The following is a 24,605-nucleotide window of genomic DNA, read 5'->3' as shown; positions in this document are numbered from 1 at the left end:
GGTGGGTGAACTTCTGAATTTTAAGCCATAAATAGGAACATAACACATTTTAAATTAAAATTAGTAGTTAGGGAACTTAACAAATTAATAAATCAAATCCTCTTTATGTGAAGTTATTTAAAATGCAAATATCTTCCTAAATGCAAGTGATCGAGGGTGTACAGATGAGGAGCAGTCTTTTTATACAGTGAACTGCCTTAAATTCACTGCAACACTGTGAACACAACTGTTCCATCAAATCTGGGGACTTGATAAAACATAGCAAGGAGTTTGCAAAGATCAGCATAGCAAAATCCAGCACATGAGCCTGCTTTTATAAATAGTAGTTTGCTTCTCTTTATAAATAAGGAAACCAGTATTCCTTCAGTAGGATGAAATTCTTGAAGTTGTAAAGGTAGGCAAAATTGAAACTGAAGATTCATACATAAGAACTAGAGCAAGATTTCCAAGGGCAGGTAACTTTTGCTGGAGCTTCCCAGTAGGCGATTAGTCGCACGTAAGGGATGATTTGCCTGTGCTGACCTTTGATGATCTGAACATGGCATTAGGTCAACTCAGCACTGAAAGCTGAAATCTTTTAACTGTTATTGACAGGGTGTTTTAACATGGAAAGCCAATTCCTGATAAAGTTGTGAAGTAGAAACTGTACTTTGAGAGATCTAGGACGTGCAGATAGGGAAAGGGAAAAGGGTGCTATAAGAAAGTCAAAAAGCTGTAACACTGGTGGTTAGATCTGCTGGTCTGGTAAGCTGGCTTTGATAAAGAACAAAGACGACTTTGCTGGCCCTGTTGGCAGCTCAGCTTTCAAGCCAACCTCTCCCTCACTTTGGCTAAGAAGACCAAAGCGCAATGGAGGCAACTGCTGCCCGATGTGTCTCAGCTCAATCAGCTTTGTGATCTGGATTGCCCCAGAGCTGCAAGCGTGAGAGAAGGCAGAAGGGACAGGAACAAGGTAGAGACATGACTGATGGTTCAGAGTGCTGCTTTTTACCATTGGTGCTGACTCATTAAAATGGTAACAGAACAGCATTAGGCTGTCAAACAATCAGGAATTAAAACAACTTTGCTTTTTCATAAACAACACCACTGCAGCAAATACATGTAGTACCTGTATCTGTAACTAAGCCTTACAAGTAAGGCAACAAGCAGCATGCACAAACCTGTCTGCTAAACTTTGGTGAAACCCTGGGCACATACCACGTGTAGCAATGTTGCTCCGGCCTTAGGGTCAGATTTTCCTTATCTGAAACATACCCAGTCAGTCTTTTCTCATTCTTTAAAGGATCGTGTTCAGGTAGATGCTTATCACTCATTAGATCCAATGCTTTCTGACTGCTGAAAACATTCTATTTTCTCTTTACAAATTACAACCTTCCCAAAATCCTTGTGCATGCACATCCAAGAAAACGTCTGCGTATGTATTATTTGTCATTCCTTGTTCTCCTTGAAATCTATATTTGAATAATGCAATCAGAAGAGCTATTCTAGCTCACTCCCACAGTACTCAATTTTCCTCACATTTTGCATTCTAATTTGAAACTTCACTATTTGGCTTGTACCAAGAGAGAAACTTTTCCTTTGCAAACTACAGTTTTATCTCATGCACATAGCTTTTAACTCTAACAGATTTTTAATTCTGAAGTAAAAGTCAGTTTAAGTGGTGAAGAATAGCATTCAGGTGTCAAATTCATGCAGCACAATAAAAGCAACAACTTGCTCTAAAATTAAAAATCCTAGTGCATAATAATTAATGAATCCTTTTTCATCCAGAAACATGGTTCTTAAGGTAAAGTTACAAATGTTTAGCAACAGTATGCTTAGCAAATGCAGAATGCCGTTCCTTGGTGCATATTAAAAGTTAAAGAAAGCAACACTCCAAATAGCTGCTGGGTTGAGTGTCTGCACAATGAATCATTTTCATAGATGCTACAGATCACTTAATTCTGAAAAGAAAAAATACAAGAATTAGATAACACCTCGGAAAGCTTCCAGATATACTACTAATATAACATCTTAAATACATGAGGAATTCAAGTGCAAGATGAACTGGTCCTGGCAGCACAGATAATAGTCTCAGACATACAAACAGTTACAGCTAAATTCACAGAAGCGATACCAGCATTCACCAATGAATTCAGAAGCCCATGCAGTCAGCAGGGCATGCACAGCTGGCACATACAACTGCAGCACCTGCGTTAGAGAGCCTCCATCTCTGGAAGAGGAAGGGACATTTCACTTGAACCATGTCTAGTGCTATTTATGCCTAGAGATGAAGAACACCATGTCAAACACTAGTCAGGAATAAACCAGTTCAGTTGGGCACAGAGCCCAACTCATCCACAGCTTTATTAGTCATGTTCTTGTCCCTGGTACAAGAATTCAACTGAGGAATCACACCTCTGAACACATCAGAAAGTTACAGATAAAGGAAAATACTTACGATAAGTACACTTGGAATTGATAATTGCCTTTAAAACACTGCAGTGAAAGAGAATCTGCCCAGCTAACAGCTAGCACTTTGACATAAATTAACCACTTGCCTCTACTCACTGCACAACTACAGTCCCTAGCAAGTGCTTTCAGGTTTATCCTACACTGCAGCCATTTTATATTTTTTAATAACAACATTCAGCTCCACTTTTCTTAGTTGCAGTCCTACCCTTGGAGCTTATCAACCTGCAACCACTGGATGCTTAAAACTAATACTGAAAGTCACCATTAGTTTGCTACAACTATCATAGTAAATTGAACTTGAAAGACGACACTGCATTTCCTAAAAGAATAGACTATTTGACTTTATACAATTTAATTGGATTTCAAAACTGAAATAGGACAACAAAATATTGGAATAAGGACTTCCCAGAGGACAGTGTGGAAGAAAAAAAAAAGTTAATTTAGTAGGAAAGGTAAGGCCAAAAAAACCACTAAAGCCATCAAGATAAAAATTCTGCAAAATCTAGGCCACGGAATTTCAGAGTTACTCCCATTCTGAGTAATATTTTCATGGTTGAAGTCTGCCTTTCTGCACGTTAAACTTCCGCTTAGAAATAAGGACAACCATTGCTAACAGAAAAACAAAATCTACTCCTTTATAAAACTAGAGTTCTACACAGTTTTACCCGTCCAGTTTCCTGCCAAAACTCTGCCACTGTTATTAATCTGCAAATATCAGTAATAGTATTCACATGAACATTCTCATAGACAGTAAAGAAACTACTCGCCCAGTAAATGACAGTCAGAATTTGAACATTAAGTTCTAGCATTCTGAATAGTCTGCTCTATCCTGAGCTTTAGGGGACAGACTTACACATGTACACGTATAGAGATGATATGTGTTCATATATATATTTAAGATATTTAGTCCTAACTGCTGTAATATCTGACCCACTTCCAGATGTTAGTACATTCCCGTGCAAAAATCTATGGGATATAGGAAACTATTAACAAATACCTTTTGAAGGGCTAAACCTAAACAATTTACCTAAAATTATCCAAAATATTGTTGACAGCACCATTTGAACTTCATGTCACTCGCTTAATTCCTACGCTGTCCTTGAATGAACTTTATAGGTGTGGCTGACCAGGGACCTTTATTATCACCCAATACAATGACTCAACATAGCACTTACTTCAGAGGAGGAAGAAGGTGGAGATGGAAACCAGCTCTGAGGATTCAGTAATTTTGAAAGAGGGTCACTAGAAAAGTGTTACACCAAAAAAAAAAAAAAAAGGGTCTTTTGATAGAAGAATAAAACACACAGCTAGGCTAGACGTTTCATTCTATGATATTATATACTGGAATACAAACCCATATATTAACAATACTAAAACAACAATGAAGTTGCAAGTGAAACATTAAAACAGAAAGCACAAAATGGTCAGGAGCTTCAGAGAAGGGAATTTTTAGCAAGTCACTGGAATACGTAAAGAGTGGTTACATCAAAAGCCAAAGCGCCTTTCCTAATGACTAAGCCAGTCTTCAGCCCTTAGTGACTTCCCCGAGACCACGACACTCCACACCTGACAGATCTAAGAACAGTATGTTTGTTGGCAATCTGACAAAATCTAGTTCAAAAGTTAACCTGATTTTGTCACTATAGCAATTATAATATCACCATAATGCTGGAAAAATTAATTACTTCCTCAATCATTTCCGTCTTGCATTAGCATCCATAGGATCATGGAATATTGTAACTGCAAATGAAGACAGCTCCAAGGGCATTTCAGAAAACCAAAAAGCCACTGCATTCTTCTGCTGGTGCCATGGTGCGCTCCAAATTTCACTAGCACCTTTAACCAACTGAAATTCTACATGGTGAATCACATCTTGGTATTATCTGTCATAAAAATCGCTCAAGCTTTCAAACATATCCTATAGCTCCTCAGTACTACAGTATACTTCTGGTTTTCTCCTTTCAAAAGTTGTCCTTAATTCTGGAATATTTACACATATACGTGTGCAGTGGAAGCACTGCTGCCGAGACAATAAAAGAAGAATTATTTATCTTTTTGTTTAAGTTCAACACTGCAGAGATGCTTTTTTAGAAGTCCAGTTTTGGTAAGCATTTCTCCTTACGTAGCATTCAGAGCCACATCTCCTGGAATGCTGAAGAAAAGCCAAAAACTGCCCGTGTTACAAAGACTACGTATCAAATACAACTGCTCAGCTACTAACTAATGTCTTTTCCCAAATTATGCAAAGTATTTTTAAATAAGCACAAGTACTGTCATAATGAGATCTTAAGCCAAGTAGATTAGATGAAATATTAAAGCAATCTAAATACCATTTGATTCTGCTGAATGTCAGTCTAATTCCAGCCCTAGGACACACCAACTAATCATCTCAGGTTTCTCATCGGGGAAATTCAAGTCTTCTCGTTCTCATCTCAATAAGCACTTATTCATGTCAGTAGTCTCACCACAGGCAGTGGCACCACTGGGTACGTAAATATGCACTGGCATAGGCAAGAGTCTTAAAATTCAGACTCACATTTTCAGAACTTGAACTCATCTGGAAGACAGACCACTGAACACTTCAAAGGATCTCCTCCTGCTGGTGCTTGCTTTCATACTGGACAGAAATCCGTGGAACTGTGTGCCTGGCTCTCATGAAGACCAGGTTTATCTGGCATGGGTGCTGCCTTCCTGGGCTTGCAGTAGGCATGATCCTGGCCATGCGATGCATTCAAGCATGCATGGCACACCCGCTCTGCCCATCTCCTCCCACACCACAGCTGCAGTGGGTCAACTTAACACAAGTTTGTACTGTACATTACCTCTACACTACATACTTTAAAGAGTTTCATGTCATATTCGGTTATTTAAAACCTTAGCCAAGTGAATAGCTATGCTAAGCCAGAAAAACAAACACATGCAAGTAGCAATACAAATGGTTCACAATGGGTCACCACTGCCATCCAGAAAGATGGGCACACAGGCTATACAGTCAGTCCTCTACAGCAGTCAGAGTAACAGGGTCTCCCCCACTCCAGTAAGAGCCCAGAGAAAAATCTGTTGCATAGCTCATCAAAGCATTGTTAACAAATTACACATATAGGTAGAAGAGAAAGATAAACCACCACAAGACTTGAAATTCATCCATCACAGCATGCAAACCCCTTTGCAACTCAACAACCATCTCTTTAGTGCTTAACTGAAGAGCACTCCAGTGCCTGGGCAGGCAGGATCACACCTGATGATGCCCAAGAGACACTACTACATCCAAAGCAGGAAAAAACAAACTATGATCTGATGAAAGAAGGTGAAGTGAAAAGGCATCACTGACTTCAAAAATACAAAAGGAAACCTCTACCCCTTACCCTCCAAATGGGTTAAGTATAAAAGTAAATACAGAGCCTTCAATCAGCCTCTTCTCTGAAGAAAACCTGAGGCAACAAGGTTGCACAATAACCAGTCTCCCTGGGAAGACTGGAGATCATCTGCCACAGGGTTACACACAAGTTAAAGGAAACTTTCAGCTCCTGCAGCACTGTTTTGTTTTGGGGTTTGTTTTTTCGTTTGGGTGGGTTTTGGGTCCCCCCTCCCTCCATCCCTCAGTTTTAAAAAATGTCTACTTTTGTTTGTGGATTTGTAAACAAGGATCTGGATTTGATTCTGCCCTTGCCTGCCTGGTGTTATGAGTGGTTTCCAATTGTTGCAGATTGTCAGGTAAGAGCACAACCTGATAATGTTCCTGTGAGTCAGACATACCCTAAACCAGGATTCTAAATCACCTCAGGAGAACTCAAACATCTACAAGCATTGCTTCAGATAGTCAAAGGTAACTGGATACTCCTCCACTAAGCTGCAGCAGCCTTCCTGGGAGCTGCTAACACCTCGGGCATGAAAGAGGTGCCCTGCAGTGACTAACAATTCTGAGAAACGCTGCCTGTAACACTCACCCAAACTCACACCTGAATCCTAGATTTCACTCCCTGAGCTCACTAAAAATGGAAGTGCCACACACACATACCTCAGAATATCCTAAAGTACTGAATTCTAACATTGTTATGCCATAGTATGCAGATGACAGAATATATGAGCTGTAGTTAACCTAAGGAGTCATGTTTCCACTCTCTTGAAGCGAAGCACCATATGGTGTAGGAGATTCAGATGTAAAAGAACAGAAAACAATGGAAGGTAAGAAAAGAAATAAATCCCCTTCTTGTCTAAGTGGAGAAACAAAAAAAAAGGTTAGAATAAGGTGTGAAAGTGCCATTGCCAGTAAGAAACAATCCATTATAAAATTACAAATTACATATATTTAGTTGCTCTAAAGAAGCATTTAATTTCATTTCGAAAACAGGTAAATGTCAGGCTAGACTAAGCCTGATGCTCACCTTGCCCTACTGTTTCTGCTGTTCTTCAACCAAGGAACTAAGGAAAATTAAGCCCAAATGAGGCTCCCCAGAACAATGTGTTATTTGTTCCCACTGCAGCCTCAAAGTTCTACAGTTCTACCAACCAAATAAGTAAAATCAAAACACCTACTTTATTTGACATACCATTTTTCTAAAGCAGAATACTTTAAACAAATAAGACATGCACCAGTGATTTCCTAAACTATTATGGCTAAGCGAACAACACTGCTTTTATAAGGAGAAACGAACAAATAACGTACTATGTTTTATATTTATACATATCTGTAATTATCAGCTTTTATTTCGCAACATACCACAGAGCTGATATATCTTAATACTACATCATAAATTCAGAAAAAGACTCTTTTGAAGTGTTGTAACTATATTTCCGTTTTAAAGAGCTTACAACACTTCAAAATATCTAGCAAATGTTTTGAAGGCAGCGCATCTTAACTGCTCAGGGTTAGGCCTTAAAACTGGTATGAAGTTATTGTTAAAAATCAATCTACATAAACTGTAATAAATTTTACTACATTTAAACTACTATAAATTAACTCAAATTGTCACGAACCTAGTTCATCCTGAAATTGTTTAAAGTGATCCCTCCCCAGCATCCTATTCCTTCAATTGCCACTTAAAACTTTGTGTGTAAATACACAGCTGCAGCTACACTGCTTTAACTGCAGTCTTTTGAGTAAAAAAAGGCTAAACCTATGCTAATCACAGTAACCAGCCCCTAAAGCACATGATTTTTCTGCTGCGCGTATGTTTCCTAAGTTAGAAGGCTCGTGCTTATCTAACCCATGGTTCCCCCCTCCACATTTCTCCTCTATTTGTAACTTATCCCTTCCCCTTCCTGTTGGTTCAGGAAGCTGCAAATACAGTGGCTTCTGCAGGGCTGTTATAATTACCACAGTACACTGCAATTCTGAAACGTATGCAAAATAACCAACAATTACTTCAACAAGGTTTCTGAGAGCAGAGGTTCTCTTGGCTTTCTGGAAAACTTCTGACCAACACACTTCATCCAAGATCAAAACACCTCCATGCAACTTTTCATTGGGACTACAGCTTCACAAGCCTTCACACTGTCCCTTAAGTAAGCTATTTTAAAAATAATCTGAGGTAGAAACAGAGAAAAACATTCATAAGATGCCAGAAACAGAAAAAACATTCATAAGGAGCTGGAAACAGAGCCACGAGGGAAAGCCAGTAAAAAAAAAGTTCCTATTCTCCGCTGACTTCCTTTGTTATACACAATCTCATGCCATAAGCAAAGATCAATTTTAATGAAGACTTTAGAAAAGGGGGAAAAAAATAGGCCAAAAGAGCTATCATGTCAAACAACTATTATTTTTATTTACTGGGTTGCAGCACTGTGCAGATGTGTTAGGAGCCATCTCAAGCTCTCAGGAAAGGATTTTCCCCTCCCTTCCTTCCTTCCTCTCCCCTCCCTGCCGATAATCCTAGTTTAAAGGATCTAACCCTTCTGAAATGTGTTAACTCAAGCAAATTATTTTTTTTTTAACAGTTGGAAGTTTCAGGAAAAAATGATGAATCCAAAACAAAACAGCAGATGTTCAAGACACAGACTTTTATTCTCCCTTCCATGTGAAGCTTCATGACAAAGATACATACTTTAAACAGTAACACTTCCAAAGAGATAAAAATATATTGTTCACCCTGTTAAAAATACTAAACAAAAAGTTCACATTGCTAAACACAGATAAGACAATCATATCACTTTTCATAATCTGTAACATCATGCCTGACAAGATAAGATGCTTCCTTTTATTTCTTTCATTCACCTTTGTGTTAAAAGTATAGAAACCGACTGACTGAGCAGTTTTGCTCCTTTGAGAATAAAGGAGAACATCACAATCTGAAAGATGCACTTAAAAAAATATTAAAATAGCCTGTACTTAATGTAAGAGATTTGTTAAATGCAGGCAGACCTTTCAACATAGTATGCAGAGTAAAGGAAAACCCACTCTGTCAGCACAAGATAATGATGATACAAAATGGTATAGTTCTTGTAGTTCTGAAAGAAAGGAACAAAGATAAACTAAGCTTATTTATTTAGGTAACCAAAGATACCTATCTCTTCAATCTTAGGCTCCTCAGCCTCCTGCCACAGCACCATCTATACATAGAAGTGGTACAATGTCATATCAGTCTGGTCACAGACTGCTCTATGGAGCTACATGGTTTGAGTTATGACCATGCCAGGTCTTGCAAGTTTAACGAGGTTCCTTCTCACATGCATACAGACACCACACACAGCACCAACTGGGAAATAATAAAGTAGGATTACAGGTGTAGCTTCTTGATACGTTAAGCCTATAGACAGAGTGAAAAGCTAATCTACATTTTTAGTTTAAGACTGGCAAAAAAGCTTTCTTAACAATCATTAGAAACCTACCCTGATCTTCAACTTTTAACAAAACCCAACCTGTGACACGACACTTGATGATAACAGAGCTGCATGAACAGATTAATTAAAAGCTTTGTACAGCCTTTTTACGCAGGCCAAACACCAAATCAGTGTTAAATTCCTCACGTGCAGCTACACCCAGTTAATCTGCTCAAAAGCAGCAAACTATGTAAATCTCCTTACACTGGTGAGATAAACATTACACTCATCAAAACTTAACAAGAACCACTGTTACTGGGCAGAGCTGTTAAAAGGCACAGACAGGCTGGGCTTCCTAAGCACCCAGGCTGGGGTAGGTGGGACCCCACGCTTGCCTCCATCCCCGGCCTCCAGAGCTGCTTCTGGCTTCCTCTCAAGAAACCCGAGAGCAGAGACACATCCCTGCAACAAAGCCATTTAAAATCCCTAATCAAATAGCTGCACTAGCTCTATAGATTCGAGGAGCAGATGGCAGGAGAAAGCCTAATTTTCCATTTACGATAATTTCACAGAGTGTAGAAATATTTACTTCGGAGGAGTGCCTCCCGATTTGCATGAGAATATCAAAAGTGGGAGGAGGGACCGAGAATCATCGTGTTCTCAGCAGACACAAACTGAGAGCTAAGAAAGCCTGTATTAAGCAGGATATTGTACGTCATTTTGTTTCCTTTGCATTACGGATGCACACATCTGCATTCTTTGCATAGCTCGAGTAACCTTGTTAGTAAAAATATTAGCTTACACCTGCCTTTTTCAGATAGGATGCATGGCCGCAAGCATTGCGATAGGTTATTACTGCAGCTACTGTACAGCTCTCATTCTTCAACTAGGCGTAAATATGCATTTCAAGCCTGCGATGAGTTGCCACTCATTTAAGCAACATCTAACTTTTAAGCCTGGTAGAAGTATTTTTAATATGCCACTCTGCCCGTAACACAGTAAACGGTTTGAAAATACAACTTCAGAGACCATATTTCAGTATTTTTACAAGTACCAAAAGAAAGAAAAAGATTAGGCAACACCCAATTGAATCCGACCTGAAACTGACAATGTCGACTGGCTCTTACATGCTTGAGTTACACACTGAAATAAGACAGAGCAGGTAACAAGCCTAACACTAGAAGCACGAATTGGTTTTTAGAACAAAATGTAATTCTTCAGGAAAGCAAAAAGGAAGTACGCGTAAAGCTCTAGACCTACTTTAGCTAACTGGTATTTTGACGATGTTTTAAATGCAACTATAATTTCACTTTACATCACAGTGCTTTAAAAATAAGTCAAGAGAGTATCACCTTGCCTTTTACCAATAAATCATTCATCTTTTCACCTGAATCTGTCCTAGACTCTTAAAAATTAAACAGGACAATACTAAAACTGAAATGCACTTACACTATTCTGATACCATATATGTTACAATACTAATAGAGACACACAAGCTACTCAAAAGATTTTAATTTTTAAGGGGGGCAGGTTGGGTTTTTTTTTTTCAGCTTCATATACTACGTGCTGTTAGCACTCGAAATACAGTTTTTCAAGAGATGACGGTAGACAACTTTTCCTACACTAACAGCACCTAGTGTCTCTGACTAAAACACAATTATAATTCAATTGTCTGAATATGTGTTACACAGAGCATGGAGAGACTTAATCTGGACAACTCTTCATTATCAAGAGCTAAAAAAATTAGGCTCCTAACACTCTTCAGCACTGTTTGACATCAGCACACACATGCAGGTGAAGCCCAAGTGAAAGGGAGATCAGAAAGTCAATCTTTAAACGACCTTAGTCTACATGAATGAAGTTAATAGGAGTCTTCCTGGACTTAAATGGAGAAAGGGCAGGCCCTGGCTCCTTATGTAGGAAGTGTTTGAGTGAAGAATAGCTACACACTAACAAAAGGAACCTTTGGTACCCAGGGTCTTAAGCCCACATAATACCCCCGCATTCATTTCTTTCACTGCCTATTGGGGGAAAAAAGGGTCTGTTTGTTTTTCTGATTCAGTCGGCCCTTTTAGCTCTTTGAATCTAAGAAGTGCACTGTGAAAAGGAGAGCATCTTATCAGCCTGCTCCAGACCAGCCGGCGAAGGAGCTCCTTCCCTGCCTCTCGCAGGCACAAACGCTGCCCCCCACCCCTCCCTAGCCCACCCGCGGGCACAGCAGCCCCACGGAGCCTTCCTTAATTCATGGTCCCTTCAGGTAGGGTGAGAAAATAGCATCTCCTACACTGGCTTCATTTGCCAAGTATGCAGGAGCCCCAGACAAGATCATCACCGTGGGCGGACCGGGGGCAGTTACTAAACCCGAGCCCGCGCACACAATGAGCGTGTTTTATTACGCACGGACTTGAATACGGCGAGAACAAGATGCAGAGATAACTCTGCGCGCTGCCGGGCAGCATCTGCAGGGTGTTGCGGAGATAACACACCAGAGATTCCTATCGGGAAGATACTGCTGTAAAATGCGGGAGGACGAGAAAGGAAATGGCTATTTTGTGTTTAGGCTTCAAGAAAACGAGTCTCACTCGCAGTGCGGCGCAGGACGGCCCCGCAGATCACACGCCAGCCCAGCAACGCACCGAGAGGGTTTTAACATTTCGAATATTCCCATTATTTCTATGAAACCCTCCACTGCTTGGCAGCCCATCTGCCACTTCTGTCCTTCATGAATTCTGACCCCTAGCAAAACCGGACAGAGCTCCCCCAGCGCTGTGAATTGAACCCGTTCAATTTCGTCTTCCAGCGGGGAAGAGCAGCAGACGCGGGAGGATTTTTCCTCACCTGGGAAGAAGCCTGCCACAGGATTTTTGGCCCGCTTTGTCGAGCCGGGAGCTTGCTAGTGACCTCTACTCCATTTACCCTCTGGCACACAAACACACAGCCCGCTTTCCGAGGAGCTTAAAAAGTCAGTGTATTTTTTTTTCAGTCAAAGACTCAGTAATAACGCTCTTTGCAGTAAACAATGTAACCTTAAGTGTCTACGTTTTGAGGGGCGGAAAAAGCGAAAACGGCAGAAGAGGAGACAACGGCCCGTCAAGGCTGTGCCCCAGCTGTTTCAACTAGTTTATTTGCAGGGACTAAACAAACAAACAAAGAAATACCTCTTTCAGCACAGCTCCACAGATGCGAATGCTCCGAGTTTATCGGAGCGATCTGTCTACTCATAAAATGTCACACAGGATTTCCCTTGTGCACTTCGGGGGGGGGGGGGGAATTAGGGAGGGAAAGGGGTAAGTCCGAGGAGCGGTGGAGGATTTGCGGAGAGCTGCTCGAAAGAGCGCGCCGCCGTCCTGCCGCTCATCTCACGCCGAGCAAAAAACATCCAGCCCCAAGTTTCGCTTCGCGGCCCGTACTGCAACACCGGATCCTTTTTAACTTGTTGCCGAGCTCGGCAGGGCAGGCAGCCGCCCGGGCCTCGGCGGCCGCACGTACCGCGCCGAACCGAGCCGCGCTGCCCGGTAAGGTCACCCGGCGCCGGCTGCCCGGGCACTCGGCAAGGTCACGGCGGAGCTTTTCGGAGCGGGGGTCGGGGGGGGGGGGGGGGGAGTGAGACGCGAAGGAAAAGTAGTTTCTTTTTGCACATCCCAGCTCTCGAACAGCACATAGACTGCAACTCAAGCGAGTCGCCACCCCTCTCCCCACTCCTCCCCCAGCACCTCGGGAGAGGGGTGTGGGGTGTAAGCCGCGGTGGGGAAGCCACAACCCCCCCTCCTCCCCTGGCTCTTACCTGCTTCCGATACGGAGTCCGGCTGCTGCCCGCCGCGCTACTGTTGCTGCTGGGGAAGATCATCGCCCCGCCTGATTCCCGGCTCCCCCTCGAGATGGGGAGCAACTTTGGCGGCCGCCGGACTGCGGCGCGGCGGGGCTGCAGGGCGCTCCCCGCCTCCGTGCCTCCTCCGCCGGTTGCGCTTCTTCGCTTCCCTCCGGCCCCCCGCCCCGCCCCACTCCGCGCCGACCCTACCCCGCCGCAGCAGCCCCGGCTGCCATCAACGGGCTCTCATTGACCACCGCCGGCTTGCCCGGCCCGGCTCAGCCCAGCCGACCCCACCTCCCGCCGGCCTCAACCACCACCCAGAAACGGGGAGGGAAAGAAAGAGAGAGGAAGGGACAAAACGAACACCCGCGGAGCCGCAGCAGGGAAGCGGGGAGTGGGCACAGCGTCCGCGCCCCGCCCCCGTGATGCGCGGGGCGGCGCGGAGCTGGGCGCGGGACCAGGGGAGGAGCGGAGCCAGGGGAGGCGCAGGGCGGCGGACACCCCCGCGGAGCGCAATGGTTGCGTCTAATCGGGGGATGGGGGGGGCCTCGCGGCGGAATGCGCGTGCCGCGCATACCCCCGCGGGGTGCGTCCTGCGCGGTGCCGGCCCCGAGAAAGGTCCGGGCATCCCGCAAGTGCCCGGCTGCGGTGTAACAGCCCTGCAGAGCCCCGCAAAGCGCAGGCGGGCTGCTCTGAGCGCAGCACGTAGCGTAGGGCTCAACTCTGCAGCTGAGACATGGGGAGAGGGGGAGGAACGCCCGGTCAAAGCCCTCGTCAGCGCCTGTAGGCGCTCTCCGGGAAGCAGCGGTAAAATCTGTCTTTCCTCGCAAAATCTGGGCCTAGGAAATGTTGCGGTTCTGAGGCAACAAGAGCGGGGCACATGGAGAAAAGGAGGTTCAGGCACTACTGCTCTGCATTGTTTACGTTATTACATTTACATTACCTAGTGATGCTGGTAATCTAGTTTTTCACAAAGTCCAGAGTTACAGCTCTGTCAAGGCTCTGAGTTTCTGATTGGTGACACTGCAGAAGACCTTCTGGTATGGACATGCATCAACAGGCACCATTTGGTTTCTCTTCCTCTTTCTGCTAATATTGTGGCCCCAATTTCATGTATACAAACATGACAGTGGGAAACAGCTGGAGAGAAACAAAAAATTGCCAGGTAGTTCATTACTGAAAGTCCAAGTAACACAGTGCCATCTCACAACGCTGACATCTACAAAAAACATAATCCTCAGTTATTCACTTCCCTAGAAATAATCACCGAGTATTTTGGTATCTTAATATATTGCCACCACAGGTCAGAGCCCATCTGAGTGGAACTGACACTAAGAAAGCACCATCATTTGGCAGAACTGCATTCTGCATAACTTTCCTTTTTTTTCGTCTTTGAAGTCCTAAAATGGATCGCATTCAGTTTGGCCTTCATTTGGTAACACAAGTTTAAGTGCTGCTAGTACTGGATGAAAAGCACTGCAGCCACACAGTGACCACTGCCACTGAAAAAAGTTTGATGGAGTAAATTTGTACCAGCAGACTTTATGCCAGATCAGTTACCATCCATCTGTACTACGCTAACTTTGTGTTGAATCACGGGTCATTTTTATTCCCACTGCTGGCATAAAGGCAGCACACAGGCTTAAGGCTAGGATAAATTCACATTACCAAGCCTGGTTAAGGCTGTAGGCTCAAGCTTGCTTTACAACATCAGTTGGTATCACTGCAGAAAAAAAGCAACTGTTCAGTAGCTGATTGTGGGTGAAGCATTTTTTACTATTTTCTCTCTGTGATCAGGTTAGTTTTCTTCCAGATCATTTCCTTTGTGTGCCTGTGCTACTGCTTGTGCCAGCGTAATGAAGGAGGTAGCATGAGAGCAAAAATAGGCAGGGGCATGAGGGTGGATATGACTGCTCATTTTGGCAGCAGTATCAGATTATATTGACTTAATATGTTCACGTACCTGTGGCTTAATTTGACAGAAATGTAGCTGTGTGCTCATGCCTTCCCGAGATGTACTACATACAGTAGGTGATCTGTGCTCCGGTCTTACTTATTATAGCCCCATGGTCACAGATGACACAATTGGATTCAGTGCTGAAACACTGTCTTAAAGCAGTATAAACTGTAACGGTGACACGCTACTTCTGCTCAAATCTGTATTCCCAAGCGGAAATCAGCAACAGTCTTTTTCTGCGCAGTGTTCTGGTCACCAAAGGGGTGACAAAGCTTAGGTCTGCTACACCTACAGGAGGGCTTTGTTAGCTGGAGATGCATAGAGTGACCACACCTTTCCCTCCCAGGGAAAAGCTTTTCAAAACCCATCAATCATCCGTCGCTTCCTTCCCTCTCCTTTTCCTGCCCCATCCCCCAGGGAAGAGGCTGGAGGGATGTAAACACTATATGCTCGATTGGACCTATTCTCAGTCACTGTCACACTATACATACATAGTGAGGGAAGGCACTCAAGAGTATTCCAAAGCAGTGCCTGAAACGCTGCCATTTTGCCCTCTCTGCTGCCACGTGTCCCAGAGCTTCCCATGACACATTTCCCTCCCTTACCATTACTTTTTCTCCTAACATATTAGGAAAAAATACAGCAACGAATATAAACCTGTAAACATCTACTAGGCCACAATCACATGGTATCTCCTTGTTTATTGTTATTAGGGAAAAACATGTTACAGAATATTCTCGGAAGAAAACCTTGATGTCTTATTCTAAGTGTTAACCTACTTACCAAAATTTTCTGTTCGTTTAAAAAGGCTTGAGTAATCTATCTCCATTTTTGTCTCAAATGGGGAAACAGCTGCCTTCTAACAGCTATGACAAGGTTATGAAGAATACAGAGCAAGACTCCTTACAGCAGCGTGGCTGGAGGGATGGGGATAGCAGACTTAAACTGAAATGAGAGTTTCTGACTGGACATAAGGACAGCCAGGCATTGCCCAGAGAGGCTGTGCAGTCTCCATCCTCAAACATTTTCAAGACTGCATACTGCCCTTAGCAACCTGACCCGATCTCTTTGCTGATGATGCTTTGGGCTGGAAGTTGGACTGGAGATTCCCTGAGGTCCCTTCCAACATGAACTTATGCTCATATGAAAAAGCTGCTTTGTTCTTAGTCCGGAACAGAGACAAAATAATTTCTGTGTAAAACCCTGTATTTGAGATTAAGTTGATAAGGCTTGAGATAATTCCCTGGACTTTTTAGTACATGTACAGTGATGTATCAGTTCAAGATACTGATAACAGTTCCCATACATATTTTCTGGGATGCAAGAAGCATGCCTTGTTTGCAAAGATCAATCTCAGTCTTACTTAGGTAGTAATTTCAAACCTGAGACACCTAATCTATAAAACATATTCAGATGTGATAACTTAGATCATCTTTTCAGTAACTTTATTATTAACCTGTGTACAACAGGTGCGAACAGACTTGCAGATAGCCAGGTATCTCGCTGCTTACAGTTATAAATGAGCACTTTATTTTGATCCTGAGTGAAAATGTGACCATAGGGTCCAAGAAAATCTAAGTGTCTGCATAAATTATGTTCAGAGGTTCTTCAAATTACCCAGAGTTGCTTATTCAGAACAAGGAAAACTTTCTGGGCAGATCTGGTGCATTTTGGAGCTACAATGGCGTAATTACATGTTCTGTTTTGTTTGGAGGGTTTTTTGAGCACAGCTCAGAAATCTAGGTTTGCAAAGACTGTGTAAATACAGAAAGAAAGATTTCTCTTGAAAACCTGGAAACAACCAGAAGCCCTCAAGAATCTTTCCAGTAATGTTTATCAGTCTTAACAAGTAGTAGATTGGCAAAACTAAGCCATTATTTTAAAAACAGTTCTACTCATTTAAGCTGCTACTTCACCATTTCTGTTTTAAATCAAATCCATGGCCTCCCTTATTTATCTCAAAATTCAGCCAAAGTAGCTATTTCCCCTCAGGGCATTCAGCGCCTCTGTAGGACAGATGGTCCCAGGATCTGCTTTAAAAAGGAAGCTTTCACTCCACTGTAAAACCCTGTGAGTCCAGACTGGACCTCCTGAATTTCATCATCAATCCTGCTCTCCTGGCCACTTCAGGGCCTCCTGAAGACCCACTAGGGGAGGAGTGATTGTAGGCATCTCATTTCCGTACCTCGACGGGACCTAAAAGACCTATGCACTTTCCACCACAATGCTCAGTTCCCTGAGGATCCATCCTCCCATCACACCCACTCATACGTGGAAAGATACTAACCAAAGTAGGCTGAAATACAACAATGCAAAAATACTTTGAAATACCCTATGCAAGCTAAGGAAACAGTATGCATGGCTTAACATTGAGAGATATTAAGCATTTCCTGAGAAGTGATAATAATGGGGTGTGGGAAGCTAACTATCGTACAGAAGTAGATTTTTAATTTTAGGCTGAAGTATATTTATTCAGAACTGAAAGCAAGAGAAGCATTTATTACAGCCAAAGGAATCAAATAAACTTCATTACATGGGAAGCTTCTTTAGAGATAAATAATCTTATAATTAGCTGGGTTTATTATTATTTAAATATTCCCAGTACACAGGTAATGAAATAAAATCTCTATCTTGCTAAGTGAGGATGAGAAGGAAGGGTAGAAATGGGACACAGTAATGCCATGAACATGCAAAACACTTTCTGTATAAAAACTTCTGGTTTTTTTTTCTTTTAGAAAAAGAATATCATTAAGAAACAATTACTTCTGCAGAAGTATATGAACTACTAAAAGCAAGATATTGCATACACAATGAGAAGCTGTTGTTTAAGAATGCCATTTTCAAAATAATTACAAGAACATATTCAACAATAAGAAAGAATCTCCATGACAATCACAATCAAAAGGGGAAGACAAATAATCTGTTCCAGTGGCATCTTTTCAAATATTGGTATTGAGAGACCAAATTACTTATATTCTAGATTAGAATACAAAAAAAAAAAAAAAGCCATTTTATCATTCATTATAAAATACCTGTGTATAGTCACTATAACAGATTTCTTTTGATTCAAAATCATCAGTTCATTCTCTCTGGGAATCCTCCAAACTGTCTCTAATCTTCCCATCACCTTTACTGTGGATCTTCTTTCCCTTAGATCCAACAGCTCCCCGTGAAAAAAGAGCAGTGCTCTGCTCCCTTCAGTGCACACACAATGCCTCTGCTGTGGCCCCTGGGTTTGTGCCTCCCATGACATGTTTTTACTCCTGCTATTCATTTTAGCTTGCAGTTCTTTTCTTCCATACTTCCTTAAATGTTCTTGGAAAGATGCTTTAGAAATTGCACAATTATAAGTCATTGTTGCCATTCCTTCACTGATGACTGGTGTTAAGAATATGTACATAGAGAGCAACACAATCTCTTGTTAATGCCATGCCAGAAATCTATATTATGGAACGCATTATTTATTCTTTGAGAAACCCAACAAGATAGTCTCTTATAGAAGTATTTCCACTGTCAAACACACACACACACACCCCTTCCTAAATATACCCTGTATATTCTGGGAAGCCCAAATATGAAACAGAATTACTGTAAAGGATTACTATTTTAAGGAGGGTGTTCATAATCAGTAATTAAAACACAGGACAAAATCCAATCTTGATTTGTGGAATTAACTAAAATGACTCTAAAAGATCTGAATTCTGCCATTAGCTTGATAATGTTGCCAAACACTTGTTTGAAAATATAAAGCAGTCAAAGTCTGTAAACAGTTGCCAGATTTACTGTGGAACAAAATAATAAAGTCTGTCTGAAATGACAAAGTATTGTGTTTTCTGCTTTGTTATTAACTATGTAGGAAGTTGTTCATTATATTAAAACATATTTATGTTTTAAGTAAGACTGCTAAGAAGAGCTCACTGTTTCAACACACTTTCTTGACTGTGTATTTTCTACACTTTGTGCAAAATAAATTTATGGAACAGTAGAAGAAGAAAGTGAAAATATTTGGTAAATATTTCCTAGGAAACAATGATTCTGTGCAGCCATTTGATTTTTTATATATTCTATATATTTACATTTTAAGGCAGTTCAATTTTGGTGTGCTGGATTTTCTTGGATGAAATTTTTCAGTATGCGGGGCAGGCTTGAATGGTTGCTACTTTACTGGAATCACAGAAATAAGAAAGGAAAGAAATTAAGAGACTCCTACAATTAAAATATGTTTAAAGACTGAGAACAGTTAATGACACTGAAAAGATAAATGACTGCACAGTGGTTAGAGTGGAAGGTCTGACAGAAAATCAGCCAGACATAAATTTTATTCCTTATGTTATTCCTTTGTGTGATGTTTTCTTGTAGTCTAAATCCACAAAATAACTTCAGTTTTGTCAGTGCTCTGTGGTTATGGAAAATAAATTAAGAAAATCAGCCCTTACCTGGTCCTTCCACATCTATAAAACAGGACATATACTTTGAAGCCTTGAATGAAACATGCAGTATTTGCATTATAAACAATTTTTGTACTAGAGCTATAAGGAGCACGCTGGAATCGCAACACATGCTATATCCAAACTGGGTCATTACGGGAAAAGAGGAAAAAGGCAGAAAAAGACACTTAAAACATAATATGCAAAAAAAATGTGGGAGTTATTGTCACTAGGGCAAAACCAGGCTTACCCATTCAAGCTATGGGCTTGAAGTACACCTGAGTTAACAGACCAGATGCCACTCTGCCAACCTCTGCTGCAGACAGCAGCCATGCTGGAAGAAGCAACAAGCCAGACTGGAGACTGCGCACAGCAGGCGTACACAGGTGGGTATCTTGGATTAAAACCACAAAACGACACTCTTTCCAAACAATGTTGTTGTCCTAAAGCAACTCTTTTTGCCCTTTGTATTTCCTTATCCTTCCCTGGAACCAAGTCCAGTTGTGTTTGTTCGACAAATACTAGTGGTCAAGTGAAGAACTGACAGCTCTACCTGCTGACAAGCACAGTGCAAATTTTTCCTGTCCTCACACACATCCCTGTCAATTAACCTCATTTCTGACCTGCAAATGTCTTTGCAGTGCTCAAACTCCCCTGAGTACACTGACAACACTGTACTCGCTCTCTGGTATCCATTTACATCATCTCAGCTGGAGTGTGAGAAACTAATTTCCATATAGATTTCACAGGGGCACATAAATTCTATCTGTTTCAAAATTATAGCCTTTACGCTCCAAGTTTGTTTTATAATCACATATAAACAGAGAGACATTTGTTTATAATACACAATGACCTAATTTAGAGTACGAAGGGAAGAAATAGGATCATGTGGCAGAAGGTAAGCAAATATTCAATAATGAGTCTGCATCTTATCTTCAATACCTCCAAAATAAAAGCATTCCATAAACCTTGATAGAATTGCTCAAGTACCTGGTGTAGCGTAGTTCTCTGACAGGCATTACGGGTTTCAGTCTGCCAAAGAAGGTATAAGATGGGGTTTCTTTCCCTAAAAATGCATGCTTTACCCCTCTGAGTTTTGAAATTGTGTACTTGTTACATTTGTAGCACCTACGCAACACCAATGTAACACAGAATAAAATCATCAACAGATCAAATTTCAGGATAAGAATTCTTCTTCCCGTTTAAATTCACTACTCATAAATGTCATCTGGCCAGTGGCCATGGCAATGGCAAACCTCCACCAGCACAGTACTTGGCATCATGGAAGGCTCCCCGTGCCTTGTGATTGTCTATAATTTGCAAAGCCCCACTCTCAGAGATGAAACGAGACATTGCTCCTGCTGATGCAGCCCTTCCCTGAAGAGCTATAGGATCCTATACCTGAAGGTATAAGATAGGGCTGACTCACTATAGACAGGTGAAAAGCAGGAGCAGAACACCAAAGCCATCTTCTGACACACTGTACAACCATCGGCTGCAAACAGGGGTTTTGCCACTTTCACTCCAAGCTAAACCAGCCACAAATTCATTGCTATCCCAAGTCTGTATCTTCACGTTCATCATTTCAGTTCCTGTAATTTTAAATTCAGAGATGATCTGAATATTTATGCTCAGTAATCAGTAAATTAATCAAGATGGTTAGGACAATTTATTTCAGGGAGTAATTCATGGAGTTATTTACTAATTGTTCTATACTAAGTGTCATGGGCTGGCAGCAGCACAAATCATTGTGGGAAAATATTTCACTGCATCATAATTAAGTTTTACATTTATTTAGGTAAATAGATTCTTAAAAGTTGTTTTCAACACATTCTCTGGAGTTGGATTCAAAGTATCTATCAGATACTGCACCACCACATTTCACAGGTCTGTTATCCAGTATCAATGCACACAGAGGTAAAACCTGGAATGAAATCCTGGCCTGGTCAATAGGAGCCTTACCAGCCAGACCCTGATTTCACTCATAATGGAAGCACTTACACTGTGCTATTGTGATGTACTGAGTGCATTTAACCACTCAGGGATGCTGAGAAGAAGGAAATCTCTGCTCTTTTTTCCCCTTCTGCTTTGAGCTTCATGGTTTTGAGCCCTCTGCTTGATCCTCTGTTTCTTCTGCTTGCTGATTCAACTCACTAATCCAGCAGAAATCTTTCTGCTTTTCTTTCTGCCACGACAGGGAGTTGACTTGGGTCACTGAGGTGTCTAACAAGACCATCACAAGTTAAGTGGCAGGAGCACAAAGCCAGGAAAAGGCAAGGTGGGGAAGGTGTGGCTTCCCTGGGAGGTGCTGCTGGCTGTGCGACTGGGTGGCATTTTGGCTGTGTGGCTTCTCTCCGTCTAGGGCTCCCCCATAGAATTTTACATCGAACATTTTTAACAGGCAAGCATTTTTTTAACCATACATTAAAAGTGAGGTTATTGCAACAGCCAGACCCCAGCCATTTTGTGCAGATGTGCTGCAACAGAGCTGGGTGAGTGAGTTTGGATAACACAAGAATTAGGTTGAACTTTCGCCCCCAGTTCCAGCATTCTTTGAAGTTCTTCACTGCCTTGGCAACTCCTTCCCCTATCTTCCACTGCTGCAGACTCTGTCAGAGGTTCTGCATAGCCAGCATTTTCTCCGTTCTGGGATCTTCAAAAAGAATTTTGCACTAAGCTCCCCAGGGACCAGATCTTCACAGTGTTTCAGTGCTTGCAGTACAACTCGCTGCACTTATTTCTGAGCAGAGCAAAACTCTCAAGCAGTGTTTGCTGAACAGGGGTCTAAGACCAAAAGGACTTCAGCAAACAGCTACAGGAACCTTCTTCTAGCAGGAAGCACATTTCAATCATTCTCTCTGTAGTATTTTAACATAAATCTATGTAAACATAGATGCATGCACATCAGGTTTTTGTTACCAGTCCATCAAAACTACCAAATAACTGCCCAATTCTGATCCAGTTGTTCCCTAATCTAATCCAGAAGTACATAATAAAGACAACTGGACAGGACCATAATATTGCTTCTAAGACACAATTTACCCCTCTCTATTCTACAGATCACTGAAAAGCTTTCACACGAACATCCACTTACATAATTATACATTTGCTGTATTTTCCACAGTTACCTGCTGGATACATTATTTAACCTGACTGGCTGATCTGCAATCCAAAATATCATCCAAGTATATTTGGTGAAGCACACACAAAGTCATGTTTGGAAAACCAGATGATTTTGGAGACCCACGGATAACAGTGCTGCAGAAGACAGGCTTAGGTACTCCAGAAGTTAGGAGAGGGTAATGGCTTGGAAAGGCAAACATGCTTGCTTCTTGTACCTTCACTGTAATCAGTTACTTTAGAGCAGACAGTCTCATTACTATAAATTGCAACTAGAGGCATTTTTGCCTTGCAAAGGAATTCATAAAAACATGTCAGATCATGTCAGCTGAGATGTTATATAAATCATATTCTCCACAAAATGAAAACATGTATTTTGCATCCAAGAAATTTCTGATTGTTTTCTGAACAGAGCCCACTGCTTCACAATTCAAGAATTTTTATCAGAATTACAGACATCATCTAAAAGCCATAAAAAGAAAGTTGAAAATCTAAATATGCCTAAATGCTTTCACTTGAATCGCCTTGTTCATTTTATTTCCACTAAAGTTGCTACTTCATTCCACAGAAGGGTTGTTCCCAACACCGCCTCAGACCATTTCAGAATATGCATTAGCTCCTGCGCTCGCATGTGTGCAATCTAGTGTCATTACCTAGGGAAATAGGAGTGTTCTTAAATCAACTACTAACATACTGACAAGAGGTATGAGTAAAGAAGAATCCTTACGTTGTAATGCTAATTTCAACTCCTGACACCAGTCACTAAAACCTCTGGAAACTACTAACTTTTTTGACATTACTAGGTCTTTAGGGTTTTTTTAATCTACTTTAGTATTTGGTAACTTGAGAAAGAATAAACCCTTCTTCCTAGCGATGACATACAATATGACAGTTCACATGAGTAAAACATGCAGGCACATGATTTTACAGGAACTAGGCCAGAGTGAAAAAAAGTCAGCTGTATTAATCCCTTGGTGACTATATTCAGTGGGCTTTGCATTGGCTACACTGGGTGTGATCAACCTGTTCTCACAGAATGAGAAAGAAAAAAAGGAGAAGCTAAAACTTTGAGATATGACTTCAACCACAAAATAAAGTCCAATCTGAATCTTCATTAAAAAAATGTAAACAATAAATTACACATTTTGTATCAAAACACATAAAATCTGACGACAAATACATGCGAGCAGAATTACACAAAACAAGTAATTCATGTTGAGTGAGTTTCCTTATTGTAGTTTTTGCTAGTGTCATTGTGAAATAGAGAAAAAAATCTTCTTATTTTCCACTAAAAAATTCAGGGTAAGTCTTTGAAATGTCACCAATGTAGACAACCTTTAATTTTTTTAACAAAACAAAAGGCAGTTTTGAATTAACTAAAAGGTTAATTCTAGAATGTATTACCATAACATTTCCATTTAAAATAATACATCCTTTTCTAATCTGCATTTTAGATTCCTCAGCTACAGTTGGTTTAAATGCTTAAAATTGTCTAATTACTGATTTTCTATTATGCTTGGCTGATAAAATTCAAGAATTGAATCAAAACTGTGCTAGAACTCCTTTGTTAAAATGTTAAAATGTTAAAACAACCAGGCAATTTGCCTCTCATAAACTACTAGCTACTTCTTGATTGTCAGAGCTAGGCAGCTCACCCTGCAATGGAAATTATTTTATGATACCTAACTATGGATCTTTGTTTCTACTGGACTACTAAACCGCTCCTTGCTCCTTTCAAGAACTGTAAACTATAAAGTAAAGATACTGAAAAGACAGAAAAAAAAAGAAAGCCATGCTTTTTCATGCTGAGAAACTCCAGGCCTCACATGACACATTGTACTTAGTGCTATTTACTGTACCACTGTCATTATTTGGTAGCTGATCAAACTAATAAACATACTATTTAGCAGAGTGGGTACTTGGAGCAAGTAGCTGTGAGCTCCTTCGGGTTTTTTTCACTGAGACTTTGCTAGTTCTTTCATATCAGATCTGATTTAAGAGATGTCTCTCACTGCCACAGCATTCCCTCTCCACATCCATGCCAGCCATTTATTGCACCCTTCAGAGCAGACATTAC

The 24,605-nt window shown here is 41.3% G+C and overlaps 1 protein-coding gene across 5 annotated transcripts in view; it reads right to left on the bottom strand.

Annotated features, from left to right (window-relative positions):
• RBMS1 (RNA binding motif single stranded interacting protein 1) overlaps window positions 1-24,605 on the bottom strand; it is a 148,864-nt gene that overhangs the window by 82,176 nt on the left and 42,083 nt on the right. The window contains exon 1 of one of the 5 annotated variants that reach the window (XM_065670606.1): window positions 12,998-13,211. The exons of the other annotated variants lie outside the window; for them this stretch is intronic. Within the exon in view, the coding sequence (XP_065526678.1) occupies window positions 12,998-13,060 (63 nt within the window). The 5' untranslated portion in view covers window positions 13,061-13,211. Of the gene's footprint in view, window positions 1-12,997; window positions 13,212-24,605 lie in introns of those variants that run through there. 5 annotated transcript variants of the gene reach the window in all.

Source organism: Lathamus discolor, chromosome 3 (assembly GCF_037157495.1).
Source record: "Lathamus discolor isolate bLatDis1 chromosome 3, bLatDis1.hap1, whole genome shotgun sequence".
In the NCBI taxonomy this organism is placed as follows: Eukaryota; Metazoa; Chordata; class Aves; order Psittaciformes; family Psittacidae; genus Lathamus; species Lathamus discolor.
Note: the sequence above shows the minus strand (reverse complement) of the source record. Positions and strands in the feature narration are given on the sequence as shown.